Source organism: Bos grunniens, chromosome 2 (assembly GCF_055505025.1).
Source record: "Bos grunniens cultivar Pamir isolate PY7600 chromosome 2, Bosgru_T2T1.0, whole genome shotgun sequence".
Lineage (NCBI taxonomy): Eukaryota > Metazoa > Chordata > Mammalia > Artiodactyla > Bovidae > Bos > Bos grunniens.
The window spans coordinates 41,958,407-41,974,270 of NC_141166.1; the positions used below are offsets into that span (position 1 = coordinate 41,958,407).

The 15,864-nt window shown below is 38.8% G+C and overlaps 1 protein-coding gene across 8 annotated transcripts in view; it reads right to left on the reverse strand.

Annotated features, from left to right (window-relative positions):
• ADAM23 (ADAM metallopeptidase domain 23) overlaps nt 1-15,864 on the reverse strand; it is a 191,833-nt gene that overhangs the window by 36,209 nt on the left and 139,760 nt on the right. For all 8 annotated transcript variants that reach the window (XM_086343958.1, XM_086343922.1, XM_086343942.1 and 5 more), the window contains exons 14-18: nt 14,184-14,232; nt 11,323-11,422; nt 7,971-8,042; nt 7,017-7,106; nt 5,015-5,095 (exon numbers count right to left, since the gene is read on the reverse strand). In XM_086343958.1, coding sequence (XP_086200084.1) covers nt 5,015-5,095; nt 7,017-7,106; nt 7,971-8,042; nt 11,323-11,422; nt 14,184-14,232 — 392 coding nt within the window. The remainder of the gene's footprint in view (nt 1-5,014; nt 5,096-7,016; nt 7,107-7,970; nt 8,043-11,322; nt 11,423-14,183; nt 14,233-15,864) is intronic.

The window sequence follows — 15,864 nt, forward strand, 5'->3', positions numbered from 1 at the left end:
TGGAAAAACCATAGCTTTGACTAGATGGAAGTTGGTTGATAAAGTAATGTCTCTGCTTTTTAATATGCTGTCTAGGTTGGTCATAGCCTTTCTTCCAAGGACCAAGCATCTTTTAATTTCATGGCTGCCGTCACCATATGCAGTCATTTTGGAGCCCAAGAAAATAAAGTCTCTCACTGTTTCCATTGTTTCCCTATCTATTTGCTATCAAGTGATGGGACCAGATGCCATGATCTTAGTTTTCTGAACATTGAGTTTTAAGCCCACTTTTTCACTCTCCTCTTTCACTTTTATCAAGAGGCTCTTTAGTTCTTCACTTTCTGCCATAAGGGTGGTATCTGCATATCTGAGGTTATTGATGTTTCTCCCAGCAATCTTTTTTTAAAATTAATTCATTAATTTTAATTAGAGGCTAATTACTTTACAATATTTTGGTGGTTTTTGCCTTACATTGACATGAATCAGCCACAGTGCTAATGTGTGTCTCCCGGCAATCTTGATTCCAGCTTGTGCTTCTTCCAGCCCGTCGTTCCGCATGATGTACTCTGCATAGAAGTTAAATAAGCAGAGTGACAATATACAGCCTTGACGTGCACCTTTCCCGATTTGGAACCAGTCTGTTGTTCCATGTCCAGTTCTAACTGTTGCTTCTTGACCTGCATTCAGATTTCTCAGGAGGCAGGTAAGGTGGTCTGGTATTCTCATCTCTTGAAGAATTTTCCACAGTTTGTTGTGATCCACACAGTCAAACACTTTGTTTACTGCCCCCTTCCTAATGCAGTTTGTCTACTGCTCCCATCCTAATGCAAGCTCCATGCAGGCAGGGATTTTCTGTCCTTGCTCCCTCCCTGGCACCTAGAACAAAGCTGGGCTCAATTATTATTAAGAAGGTGCTTAATGACTAGTGACTGACTGAGAAAATAAATAAATGACCTGCACAGATACAATTATTTTATTCTGCAGTATCATGCTGTTTATCAAGGTCACAACAGAAAGATAATAGAACTAATTTAGAATAGCTAAGAAGCAGTAACTTATCAAGGAACACATTGAGATTAAAGGAACTAATTTAGAATTACTAAGAAGCAGTAACTTATCAAGGAACACATTGAGATTAAAGGCTTTGGTTCTACAGCTTTCTAAAGAACAACCAATTTTCATACCAGTTTTCATTCAACCTTATGGTAACTATTCAAAAGATGTAATTATCAGCGTGAGAACTTGGTTTACTGGACCAACTGCACAAAAACAGAGATTCCCTATGGTCTCTTCATTCACCCAAATCCACTCAAAACACCATCATTATCTTATTAATCAACTAACAGTAATTAACTCCAAGGTGAATGCAACCACACTGAACCAAAATGCAAAAGAAATGTCATTTGCTGAATACACACATCAGGGTCTAAACTTAACTTGTCATATTTGACTTTCGTGATGTTTCAATAGGAGAAAACTAGTAGGATTTGATAAAATTCAAAAAGCTCTCATAAACTGTCATAACTACATGGAAGAAGATTTCTAATCTATTTTCAGTTTAGGCTAATAAAAGCCAGTTGTTTAACACTGAAATGTTTAACAAAGGAAATTATCAAATGTCTATTGTTCTTTGGAGACATTTAAAATAGAAGAACCATAAATCTGTGTACTTCATTCTGCTTATGAGCAGAGCTCTGGATTCCATCTCTAAATGCCATTTGAGGGACTTCCCTGGTGGTTCAGTGGTTAAGAATCTGACTTCCAGTGCAGGGGAAAGTGAAAGTGAAGTCATGTCCGACTCTTTGCGACCCCGTGGACTGTAGCCTACCATGCTCCTCCGTCCATGGGATTTTCCAGGCAAGAGTACTGGAGTGGGTTGCCAGGGGACATGGGTTCAATCCCTGGTCTTGGAACTAAGATCCCACATACCACAGGGCAACTATGCCTGCGTGCCTCAACTAGAGACACAGCCAAAAATAAAAATATATATAAAAAATAATACTGATAAATAAATGCCATTTTTACACTGTGCAGGAAGGTCCAACTGAGGCTAGCTTCCACAGTGCAACAGCCCTTAAGTATGCTTATTTTAAATTGTGTTATACTCCCATTTTGATGACATATTTTATAGTTTTTAACAAAACATATTTCCCATATCTTTCAAAAATATCTTTATTAGATCATCCAGATTGTTTGCCCAGAATGTCTCTCAGTTCCACGTCTTATTCTCTTTTAAATTGTGAATTTAAAAAGCAGCTCAGAAGCATCAGTAAATGCTAATATAAAAAATAAGCAGAAATATACTGTGAAATAAAAGCAATAAATACATAATGTCACCAAAAGTACTGATTTTCAGAGATGCACAGATTCTGAGACATCCCATTTTAATTATTATCAGTATCAATTAAATTCAAAGTTTCCTGCTTCTTGCAAAACAGAAGAATTACTGTGTGTTGGGGACCGGGGTGTGGTGGTATTTAACTCCCTCTCTTCCACGTATCTAGTTCAGGTTCCTTCTGGTCAGAGAAGGGAATTGTTACTAAAGGAACATGCTATTCTAATATGTCACTGAGCATTTAACAGTACAATTTTCATCTTGGGACATGAATTAAAAAGAATATTTTAAAAATTTAAATAAAATATTAGATTGAACAAGGACCCTTATTATAAAGGGTAAAGCCTATGACAATTCAGGAGTTAAAGGTTGAAATGGAAAAACTATGCTTTCATTCTTTGGCCACCTGATGCGAAGAACTGACTCACTTGGAAAGAACCTGATGCTGGGAAAGATTGAAGGTGGGAGGCGAAGGGGACGACAGAGGATGAGATGGTTGGATGGCATCACCGACTTGATGCACATGAGTTTGAATAAACTCCAGGAGTTGGTGATGGACAGGGAGGCCTGGCGTGCTACAGTCCATGGGGTCGTGAAGAGTCAGACACGACTGAGCACTGAAATGAACTGATACTTTTAAAAGAACTGAACACACAAAACCAAAACCATATACGATGGATATAAAAACAGCCTCATTCTACAAAACTAAAATTATAACTCAGTGAAATAGTATATCAGAAATGTCATTATTCTTGTCATAAATCACAGAATCCACAGTTCTTATATACTGCCACTATATTATTTAAAAATTGCAAAGAATTCAATTTATGTATTTATATGTAAGGACAGATAAGCATAAAAATCACAAAAGGATAGCCTGAATACAGTTCACTATACCATAACCTTTGTACTATATCCATTTGAATCAAGCCTCAGAATATATACATCAAAACCTTTCAAAAGGTTAATTAGGAAATTTTGTTTTCCTCTCATGTTTCTTTCCAGGGAGGAGAACTCAGTCTTATTCCAGTTACTCTCTGCTCCTGTGCTCACTTCTCCAAGCAGGTATAGCAATTGACAGGTTGATGGATAAACTTCAGAAGAATAACTCCACATTCTGGCTCAGTTCTGCCATCTTCTCCTGCCTACTCACATAATTCATCCTCTCTCTACTGCTCCTCCATGGCATACAAGGCAAGGGCCACCTTTGCAAGGAGAGGTCATTCCAGGCCCAATCATGTCAATAATCAGTTACTACAGCCTAAATTCAGGATCTGTAAAGAGGCCCATTTAGCCCTCACACTGAGCTATGACTTTCAACTTGGCTCTTTGCAATAACAAAAATAATATTTTAGTTTCTAGCTATACTCTATCAGGAACCCCATGTAAATCACAATACCTGGCAATAGGTAATTCTGCTCTTGAGAAACTTACCCTAAGTTGCTAACTCCAAACAAGAAACACTCTTTAAAATGCATAGAGGGACTTCCCTGGTGGTCCAGTGGTTAAGACTCTGCCCTTCCAATGCAGGGAGGGGAGCAGGTTTGATCCCTGGTCAGGGAACTAAAAGCCCGTATGCCAGAAAAAAAAAAAAAATTTTAATGCAAAGAGATTTATAGCCCTATTAATGATAATAATGAAATGCTGCCAACAATCTAAATATTCACCACTGGATGTAGAAGTGACTGGTAAATCCACATGGTTGACTTTCATGCAACTGTAAAGGGAATATTTATAAAAACTGTATCATAGCATGGGAAAATGCTGTTGAAGTAACATCAGAATAAAATTGCAGGTAGGATGAAGTTGAAAATTCTTACCAAGCCCCTACGCCTGACTCCTGACTTCTTCCCTGAATCATTTCCACTATTTCCCAGCTATCCCTGCTTCTATTCCATCTCTTGAAGAAGCCATGCTTCTGTACGCACTGGGTTTCATTAATTTATTAGCCTTTCTAACCCAGCAGAATGCAAGCCTGGGAAGAGCAAGGAGTTGCCTATTTCGATTCCTCCCAAAGCCTGGCATTCAAAGCAGTGCTTGAGACACAGCAGGGGCTCCACAAATATTCATTTGAACGACAAAGACTTAAAACAACACGATGTAAATGTTTAAAAACATAAAAAGTAAAGAAGGAATGCCGAAAGGCAATCTTAATGATAATGCAATAGTTTTAACATGAAGAAGATCATGCCAAGTGGTGGGCCATGAAGCCAGTGCTTCATACATAAATGGAGAGAGATGGTGACAGACTGAGGACTTCTGCCCCCAATCCCACTTCAACTACAGCAGTGCTACGCTTTCAGATTTCTACACTGAGCTTCTGTCCAAAATTTTGTTAAAAGAAAGGGTTTTGTGGCTCAAAATAGTACCATTAGTGCTTTATCAGTGTGAGCCTACTGTTTTAGATGTGGGGACCAGAACACTGCTGATACATACACCTATACCAATTAATTGGATATAAGCAATAATAAAGCAAATTAATTATAAAGGGGAAATTTGGAAGATAACAGATTTTTTAGGCCCAATAAATATTCCTAAAATAAAAGCATAGTGGGAGCTAGAAACTACTAGAAAACAGAACAAAACAAAACCAAAAACCCCAAAAGAACCAAATCATATTCACACATGTAATTCAAATTGAAAGCATTATAATATGTATTTGCAAATAAGATGTATTACCTAAAACTCAGTTTGCCATACCTGGCCAGAGTCTCCAGTACAATATTCAGTAATATCACACCCATTCACAGCATCCCGACATTCATATCCTCGTGGCTGAAACTGCAAATCAAAACTCAATATTAGGAACCAGTATTAATATTTCAAGAGTCAGTATTCTTGTATTCACCAGAAAGCATGACATCCTTTCATAACCACTGCCAAACTCTTTTTATGAATCAGCAAGGTAGTTTCAGAATAGAGATAATGCCCCAAAACCACTCTCTGTAGTAAATATGAATCATTAACCAAGGCATTAAATGTTCAGATTTCAAAATCTGCTATCTCAGAGTATTATGTTTGGAAAACACTGTGATAGCAATTATGTAAAGAAGACACACTGGTGTGGCTGATGACAACAGAACTAAACACTAAAATATAAATATAAACATTTAGGACCTCTCTTAAGGCTGATATACACACCCAATCTGCACTAATTTATCTATTAGCTTGGATACTAGTCTTGCTTTAGCTAAATATATACAATCAGATTTCAATTAATTCATATGCATTCCCTTCAGTGATGCCAGTGAATGACTGCTGAATACAAGACATTTTGTTTGTCTAGGAGAGGGGTTGGTAAAAGATGAAGGAAAGAGTCCATCATTTTCAAGCAATTTATAATTTGATTGGGAACATAAGGCAAGAAAATCTAAGCTGGAATCTTGTAGAATACCACATGCCTAATACCCCTTTGGTATTGAATGAAGTTAAATCATATTATTTTCTGGTTTTAAAAAAATTAGGAATTTTATAGCATGAGAAAAACAAAGATTTTTAAAATGACTTTTTAAAAATTAACCAGAGGTTTCCAAAGATAGAACTATATTTCCACACAAACAAAAGGTGTGCATATACACATATAAACTTACATACATATATTATTTCCTTATCTGGCTCGTTTGCCTTTCTGCTGCTGCTGCTGCTAAGTCGCTTCAGTCATGTCCGACTCTGTGCGACCCCATAGACGGCAGCCCACCAGGCTCCCCTGTCCCCGGGATTCTCCAGGCAAGAACACTGGAGTGGGTTGCCATTTCCTTCTCCAATGCATGAAAGTGAAAAGTGAAAGTGAAGTCACTCAGTCATGTCCAACTCTTCGAGACCCCATGGACTGCAGCCTACCAGGCTCCTCCATCCACGGGATTTTCCAGGCAAGAGTACTGGAGTGGGTTGCCATTGCCTTCCCATTTGTCTTTCTAAGGGATTTTAAAAATCAAATGTGAAAATATAAGGACTAGGTTTTATGCTCAGGCTTTAAAATAAATTAGGATGAGTTTTACAGAAAAAGTTTGTAAGTGGGACATATTACGAAAAAGACCACAGAAATTGTCCCTCTTCTATTCAACCATTTAACTTGGTTTTCACCCATGTTAGTAGGGCAATTGCCAATGTTTATTTTGGAAGGATTATAGGTATATTTTCTTAGGGAGATACTGGAGAATAGGATTATTGGTTGTTGTTCAGTCACCCAGTCATGTCCAACTCTTTGCCACCCTATGGACTGCAGCACACCAGGCCTCTCTGTCCCTCACCATCTCCCAAAGTTTGCCCAAGTTCATGTCCATTGCATCAATGATGCCATCCAGCCATCTCATCCTCCGACACCCTCTTCTCCTTCTGCCTTCAATCTTTACCAGCATCAGGGACATTTCCAGTGAGTCAGCTGTTCGCATCAGATAACCAAAATACTGGAGTTTCAACTTCAGTATTAGTCTTTTCAATGAGTATTCAGGGTTGATTTCCCTTAAGACTGACTAGTTTGATCTCCTTGCTGTCCAAGGGTTTGCTGGTAGTGAATTATAACAAAGATAATTGTAGTAACTCACAGAATTTGGGTAGATTTATTGATTCAATAAAATTGCCAGGCTAATACACAGTGTCCATCAACAAAAGTGTGGCAAGCTGTACAAATACTCAAGGTACACATTGCAATATTTGGCTAATATGTCATTGATAAGAGAGATGAAACTTTCAGAGAACTCACAAGACACGAGGTATTATTGCAGCAAGGCCCATCGCTGCAGTGGGCCCCATTGGAGAGAGAGCATTTCTTACAGCACAGTCCATAGCATTCCTAGAGAAAACACTTCATGTGAGTAAGTGAGGAAACCCACCCGCTGGTCATTCTATATTTTCTCCACATGTGACATGCATTATTCACAAGAGGATATGTATATAATGGTAAGCAAATATTTTAGGAAAGAATGAATCATTTTAGTGGTAGATTCCTTCCTGCTATACTTCTCAGCAAAGTATGATCTTCTAAGAAAGGACTTCTGTACCAATGCTATGCTAAGTCACTTCAGTCGTGTCCGACTCTGTGCGACCCCATAGACGGCAGCCCACCAGGCTCCCCCGTCCCTGGGATTCTCCAGGCAAGAACACTGGAGTAGGTTGCCATTTCCTTCTCCAATGCATGAAAGTGAAAAGTGAAAGTGAAGTCGCTCAGTTGTGTCCAACTCTTAGCAACCCCACGGATTGCAGCCTAACAGGCTCCTCCATCCATGGGATTTTCCAAGCAAGAGTACTGGAGTGGGGTGCCATACCAAAGAGTAAGCTTATTTTTTAGCAGGCATCCTACCCTCGGTTAGCTCTATTATAATTTTAATATTCAATCTAGCTTTACAAAGACAAAAATATTGCACAACACAGAAGGAATTTTCATAACTTGGTACAACTTGTCTGAGACGAAATATGAGCTATGAATTTTTAAGAGATATGAATTTGATTAGAAGAATGTGTTAGGTTTCTTCAGACAGAGCCATAAGGACATGTTTAATTCTAAAATGTCTGAGCTAGGATTAAGCATTGATGAGAGAGTTCAGAAATAAAGGTAGTGAGGCCGCAGTGAATGATGAGGTAGACTTCTCACTAATGCTATTACTGCTTGTTCTGGGTAGAAGATGTGCTGAAAGTAGAAAAGATTTCTTATACTTACCACATGGATACCACAATCACACTCCTCTCCAGCTTCTACGTATCCATTTCCACATTCTGTGGGCTCAAATAGCTGAAAGAGGTTAGAAAGATAAAGGGAGAACATTTCAATTTATCACAGAAAATCAATTTTCCAGTTAGGTTATATACACACCCTATAATCAGCTATCACATGATATTCTTCTATGACCTATTGTTATGGCATCTTACAAATATATCTGTGTGAGAAACACTGTTCATTTATTAATAACACTTCTAAAAAACATATTTTAAATGGAGGTACTATGTCTTGGAGGATTCTCTGGTGGTGGGCTCCAGAGATGACCTCTACCATTAGAGTTACTTATTATAGAAATAAGCTGTCAAGATGAATAGATCACTTTTCATATTTACTAATGGAGTTAAAACGCATCTCTAATAAGACTCACAGTTACCTAATTTGCTGACTTATATCCAGACAGCTGAGAAGTTATAAAAACTGTCAAAAAGATAAAAATGCTTCAGTCACAGCTAAAGGTGATATATGCCATCAAGTAAATGCAAATAAACTTAGGGGAAAAGTGTTGCTGGAAATCCATGCCCATCATTGTCACCGAAAAGAAAACTGCACCATCTGAACCATATTAGGCAAACATGTAGGCATATGCACAGAGTGTAGAAATTTCTCAATCATTCCTGGAGTGATGGAAGAGTCAAATTCCTAGAATAATCCACCCTCCTAAAGCTATGAACCTGACTGCCAAATAAACTATATTACAGATCAGTTGTTCAGGCAACTGATTATTTGTGAGAAACATTTCCATTTCCCATTACCAGGGGCAAGATTTTTCTGTGTATGTCCACTACACTCAGGTGAAGACTGGAACAGGGCATTCCAATCCAGATGTTCAGAGCCAGGTATCTGAGGGAGAGCAGCACACACCCAAGGAAGGACTGCCTCCCACTGAGTCCACCCAAGGAAGACCCGATCTTCCTTCTGCTTCCAGGAGGAACGCTGCTATAAAAAGCAAGGAAGGTTTCCAGGATACTTGGGTGGGGCTTCCCCATGGGAAAATCCAATGACTAAAATCAACAGTCCTCATTTCTGTGATATTCTGATCAGCAGAGAGGAGAAAAGACAGACTAGAACATGACAGCTCTTTGTATCAGGCCTCCCACGTAAACCACTACTAGATTTCATTCCTAGGGCTCTTCCATCCGGAGACAGGTCCCCGTTACAAATCAGATGGCAAACACGACAGCTGAGAAGGTTCCCAGAGAACAGAAAAGATGTCCATAGATAATGTGAAAATAACACATAAAACATGCATGTGTGTGTGTGTGTGTGTGTGTGTATCCATTGACTACAACACTTGGGAAAAAGTCGGTTCTTTCATGGGTGTTGGTCGCTCAGTCATGTCTGACTCTTTGCAACCCCGTGGACTATAGCCCACCAGGCTCCTTGTCCATGGAATTCTCCAGGCAAGAATACTGGAGTGGGTTCCCATTTCCTTCTCCAGGGGATCCTCATGCATATATATATATATACATCCGCTGACTATAACATTTGGAAAAAAGTCCGTTCTTTCATACATGCATATAAACCATCTCACTGTAATCCACAGGGGCTTTTAAAAAATTATTCCAATATGTCATTTAAAAAGACAGAATTCCATATTCACTAACTGCTACAATTGAAGACATATAGGTACTTTTTAATTTAGTTTCCATGTTATTGGAATAATTTCCTTTCTACTCTCAGGCAATCTCAGAAATCTAACGATGGATCCTTATACACACACTAGAGCTCTTAGTATTTCCAAACAACTCAGTGTTGTTTCCTCAGGCGTGATGCTTATAATTAGCTGGTGAGCTGTAAGGCAGGTAAAATTAGCCATGTACTTTGCAATTCATAAATGCCAGCAGCTCACATTAATTCATTATTACTCACTGCACCCGTTTTAAACACTCTGAAGCTGTCAAATTTCTGTTACGCTGAGATCAATGCCATGAAAGGCAGGCAACTGAGTTTAATGATGCAAGGTCACTTTAAAATTCCTGTTTCTTTTTCTGCAGCCTTGCTGAGATTTTATACAGATGTCAGGCATCAGAGTATCAGCCTTAACTTGGCAGTATCACTTAATTATGGGGATGGGAATAAATTATTCTGTCAGTTATCCACATCAGTCACTGTTTTCTTTTTAAAAGCTAACATGACTTCACTGCTCTCTCAATTTGCAGAGCATTAAATATTTTGCAGAGCAATGGACTGTATTTGACTCATGATGTAGTGTCTTAAAAGGAAATATGAAATGTGCAATGTTAGAATGTCTATGGCATCTGCTAATTTGCACCAGTCCTGTCTTTTTGCCTTTAAGCAACTTCGTTTGGAATGATTCTGCTATAGGTCTACAGTCCCAGATCTAAAAGCCCGGGAGCTTAAGAATTCTGGCATTACTGGATTTTAGAAAAGTATGATGCATTTACTATGTTCTGCAAAAGCGCCCTGAAAAGCCTGGTATACAGCCTAGAATTGAACACATTAACATTTCTGCAATAAGACTTATGAATATTTACACTATGAGGGTTAAATAAAATTTTTCAGTTCAGGACAAATTTTACTGTCCACTATGTTTCCTGCAAATTCATAAAAAAAAAATTTCCAATCTTCAGAGCTTTTGAATGAAGGAATTGTGGATACAAGATTGTTGCATTGTATACATTAATAGTAATGAAATGCCATTGACAAATGGACCTTCTCAAGTAAAGAAATACATACATACAAATATGCATGTATGTATGCATAAGATCCATAAATACTTTGGGTCATTTTTTTTTGGCTAGTTGATATTAGCAATGCTTTCTATCTGGGAGAATGGACCATTCCTCTCCTCCCTCCAAAAAAAGAAAGAAGGAAAAGCCAAGAAATTATTTATACCCCTAGAGAAAATGTCAAAGGGAAACAGAATTTTTGTCAGAGTAATGGTAATTACTAAAGGAATATATCTTACTAAATTACTAAAGTAATATATCTTAATCTAACTCACTATCTCTTGGCAGCAGGATAAAGACCCTAACATGAGAACTTCAAGATATTTTAATTGAAGGATTGTCTGTCTGTTTTTTATAGGGGAGGACTGAGAGGAGATACAACCAGCACTGAAACACCAGAGTTTCAAAACAGTGAAGCTGTGGTCTTGTCATTCATTGAAACAAGACTCACTTTTCAACACGATAAAGCCTTTTATAACTAAACATTAATCTGATTGGAAAGAAAACTGCTTTCCAAAACAAGTATCTGACATTTGGCATATTTCCACTGTTAAAATTAAAAAAAAAAAAGGAGAAATAAGCACACTTTCTAAGTTACTAACCTTTGTTGGCCTGTTGAAAAGACAGGCTCCACCCCCTCTCAGTAAAAAGTCTCTATATTCCAAAATACTGCACTTTGAGAACTTTCTGGAATGAGATACCCTGAGAAAATAAACAATCAATTATGTAAATAATTTACCCAAAACAGTCATCAAAGAAGAAAATTAAAACCTTTGAATTAGAACAAAAGGATCACTCTGGATTCACATGAAGTGAAGTAGCTCATTTGTGTCCGACTCTGTGACCCCATGGACTGTAGCCTGCCAGGCTCCTCCATCCATGGGATTTTCCAGGCAAGAATACTGGAGTGGGTTGCCATTTCCTTCTCCAGGGGATCTTCCCGACCCAGGGATTGAACCCCGGGTCTCCCATGTTGCCGGCAGACGCTTTACCGTCTGAGCCACCAGGGAAGCCACCAGGGATTCACGTGATTCTACACAAATTTCGGCAAGGCACTTATGTTCAAACTGTCAAATAAGTATGTGTGCTAGAGCCTGTAAAAATAGAAATCCAAAGGAAGTCACAGTTTTGGGAGGCTAGGTTACAACCTCCTTAGCAGTCAAGCCCTTTTGTGCTCAGACTTGGTTTTTTGAGAAGTTCATCCCAAAACTTCATCTAGGCTGTAGAAATGTGGTCACTTTTATTTGCTCTGTCTCAATAAAGATAGAGAAGGCAATGGCACCCCACTCCAGTACTCCTGCCTGGAAAATCCCATGGACAGAGGAGCCTGGTAGGCTGCAGTCCATGGGGTCGCTGAGTCAGACATGACTAAGCCTTCACTTTCACTTTTCACTTTCATGCATTGGAGAAGGAAATGGCAACCCACTCCAGTGTTCTTGCCTGGAGAATCCCATGGATGGCGGAGCCTGGTAGGCTGCCGTCTACGGTGTCGCACAGAGTCCGACATGACTGATGCGACTTAGCAGCAGCAGCAGTAAAGATAGGGCTTCCCTGGTGGTGCTAGTGGTAAGAAACCCACCTTCCAATGCAGATATAAGAGACGCGGTTTAGATCCCTGGATAAGGAAGATCCCTGGAGGAGGGCATGGCAACCCACTCCAGTATTCTTGCCTGAAGAATCACATGGACAGAGTAGCCTGGCAGGTTATAGTCCATGGGGTCACACAGAGTCGGACACAACTGAAGCATTTAGCATGCACATAGTAAAGATAAGCACTTTCTTTTTTTTGCCTCTGAACTAAATAAAAGGAGCTTAGGAACCCACAAGATTTTACTCTGGAGGAGGGAATTGTAAGAGTCAATTGATTAAAGATGTTACATTGCAGGCTTTAGCAACAGAACTGAGGTATACAAGGAAACCCTAAAGAGATGTGTTAGACTTATGTATGTTTTTATATGTATATATACACAATCAAACCAGAATTAGGGTAAGCTCCTTCTGAATTAGAATTAGGCAACAGCTCCTTATTCTCAACTTACTACTTGGTAATATCCATGATTTTGCAGGAATATAATATTATAACAAAAGGAATATAATATAATAACTTCTTTGTGAATTAATTAACCAAATTTCTATCACTATGTCAGATGTGACACTATCTATCACTACATGCTGTGGCTGTAGTGTGCCCGATTCTTTGCAACCCCATGTACTATAGCCTGCCAGGTTCCTCTGTCCATAGGATTTCCCAGGCAAGAATACTGGAATGGGTTGCCATTTCCTTCTCCAGGGGATCTTCCTGACCCAGGGATCAAACCCATGTCTCCTGCTTGACAGGTGAATTCTTTACCACTGAGCCACGTGGGAAGCCCATCAAAAAATACATATTAAGTTTAAATAGTTTTATTATATCCTATGGAGAGTCAGTCTAAAAATTCATTTAGAAATTGGAAGTTCAGAAGACCTCTCTTGATAGAACCAATATTATGAATGGTGTTACCTCAAAAAAGCCTGATGAAGCAATAATGTTGTGAAACTATGGTACAATAGAAAGGGAAGCATCAAAGTTAACAGTCAAGTTTGAACTAATTTCTAGAAGCATGTGCTCTGGAGTAGCAGGCATAATGGCCGAGTCTCTCTTCAAGCCTGCATGCTCACACACCTCGTGTTCCCCTGAGCTGGACTCCTGGTGGGGAAATAAGGAAGGGACTCTAAAAGTAGGTCAGGGACGGGGCAGGACCAGAAATGGTGATGTGTTGAGCAGACGTCTGACATGAGCACAGGAAGTGGGAGAGATACGAGTGAGGAACTTCTTCTATTTATTGGGAGGGGGCTGTAGCTTAGGAGGCCTTGGGGCAGTGGCTGCAATGGGGCAGGGGTCCCTGGGAAAGATTATGTTTCTAGGCCTTGGTTCACAGATGTACCAGCAACCCTCAGACAGCTGCTCTAGTTTCCAAAGAGGAGTTAGGTGAGGAAATGTTCAAATGCCTATCAGTAGAAGACTACCTAATTTAGTCGTGATAAATCTATCTCAATTTAAAGTCTTATTGATTATATAAGGAATACAGTATAATTTTATTACGGTAAACATGTCTGTTTATGAGTTCCTTAAAATATAAATTGTTGACTAAATGGGTTTTCACTGACAGTTAGACAGCCAGCTTTTATCCTAAGTGTACTGAAAAATTAATGCAACCACTCAACTTAGAAGCACTTAATCATGTGCTTCTTTTAACGGTTAATAGAAGTAGAAGCAGTTACTTTATTTTACTTTTATTACCAACTTTAAATAAAAACCTCAAAGTACAAAGTGAACCTGCTATTTCATTTTTTAAAATATCAGATAATGAATTATTGAATTTATTTTAAGGCTGAGCTTAACAGACCAGTATCTGAGAGACTGTAGCTGATAATAGATACCAATTTCAGTTATACATCACATGCAGGTACAACGAAAATTTACCCTGTTTCTTCCATGATGCAGCCACCCCAGGATTCTGTGCAGTCACATTCTAGTCCAGTGAAACAATACAAAGCAATGGAAGAAAAGGGAAACAACAAAAGTCACATCTTTAATTTGCATCATAGCTCTTAAAATAATTCCTTATTTCCAATTCCATGTCAAATGGGTACAGAACATGATGTCTCACCAAACAAAACCTATTTCTTTCTCTTTTTTTTGGTTGGAAAGGAAAGGTTGCTTTAATCAGGAAGCCAGAAACTTGGGGAGAAGGCAGACTCATGTCTCAAACCAACTCTGAAGATTCTGCTTGGCCATGGCAGTTTTTTAAGGGAAAAAGGAGAAAAAATTTCAGTGAGTTATGAGGGCAAGAGGTTGGATTCTGCATCATTTTCCACTGTGTGCAGACTGCCTGACTCCTGATCTTTCTTCAGATGCTATCTTGCCCAGCTGATTTGCCTGCAGGATTGCTAAGGGGCTGCTGGCGGTGGAGAGCTAGTCATTCTTTAACTCCTTAATTATTCATTGCTACTTCTTTAATCTAGGCGAAGAATCAACAGCAAAACCTATTTCATTTAAATTAATATTTCTTTTTCCTTTCCAACAAGTATAGCTTGCCTCCTAAGACAACAGCTGCAAGAAATAAAATTGTGCCTCTCTTCATTTTTGTAACTCAGAGAATTCAATTCAGTTTCTAGTTTAATGTTTAATGGAAAGTACTGTGGTCCAAGCCAGGCTTTACAAACTAGTGTTCTAGTCCAAGTGCTATCTGATGAGAGTTTCATAGGCAAGTGACTTAGCATTTCTTGGGTCTCAGGGTTTCCACCTCTAAAATGGGAAGGTATCTCTGTGCCCATCTCCCAGAATGGTTCTGGGGCTCACATGAGTTGGTAGCCTATGTGTTCTCTGGGAACTGCAAAGCTCTACTGCACAATTCAATGAGTCCTCACTGAAGTCCTGCTAACAGAGCACGCTGGACGTTAGAGAAGAGAATTCAATCTGCTATAGTCAAAGCAAGGATCAGCCATAGGCTTGAAGAACACTAAGCTAAAACCTACAGTAAAAGAGAGCAATCTAAAATAGAAATGTAAAATCATCTAAATTAAATAACAATCATAAACTTAACAGAGATACCACAGATGGACATACGGATAGTGTGACAGGCTAGCCTTTTCATTGATTTTTTTCTATTCTCTTTTCTATGATAGACAAAGATATTTTTAAAGACTTCCAAATGGATTTTTAAAAATTCAAAATTCAGAACTAATCTATCTGAACAAACAATTCACAAAGGAATAAAGAATTTTAGAAAGGAAGGAACTATGCCTGTTATTAGTAATGAACCCTATTGCTCACCCTTCTCCATCATATGACTCAGTAAGATCTCTTAGCTGCCCCCAGCACTGGCTTCTTCTTGGTTCCAGGTTTTTCAAACAAGGTCGTAAACCTGGTCCTACTCCTTCTGATTTTCGGGCATTGATGCCAGCCAGTGAAACCTGAATCACCTCCTTTAATGCGTACTCTGGGACAGCAAACACTCTGAGCAAGAAATTAACAGATGAAAGTTTGTGGAGATTTGCTAAATGCCACCAGACTTAATGTACCCATAAAGTGATGACCTAATAGGCCCTTAAAGGGAATCAAGACACCCTGAATATAGATTTTATTTCAAGTTTCCATAACA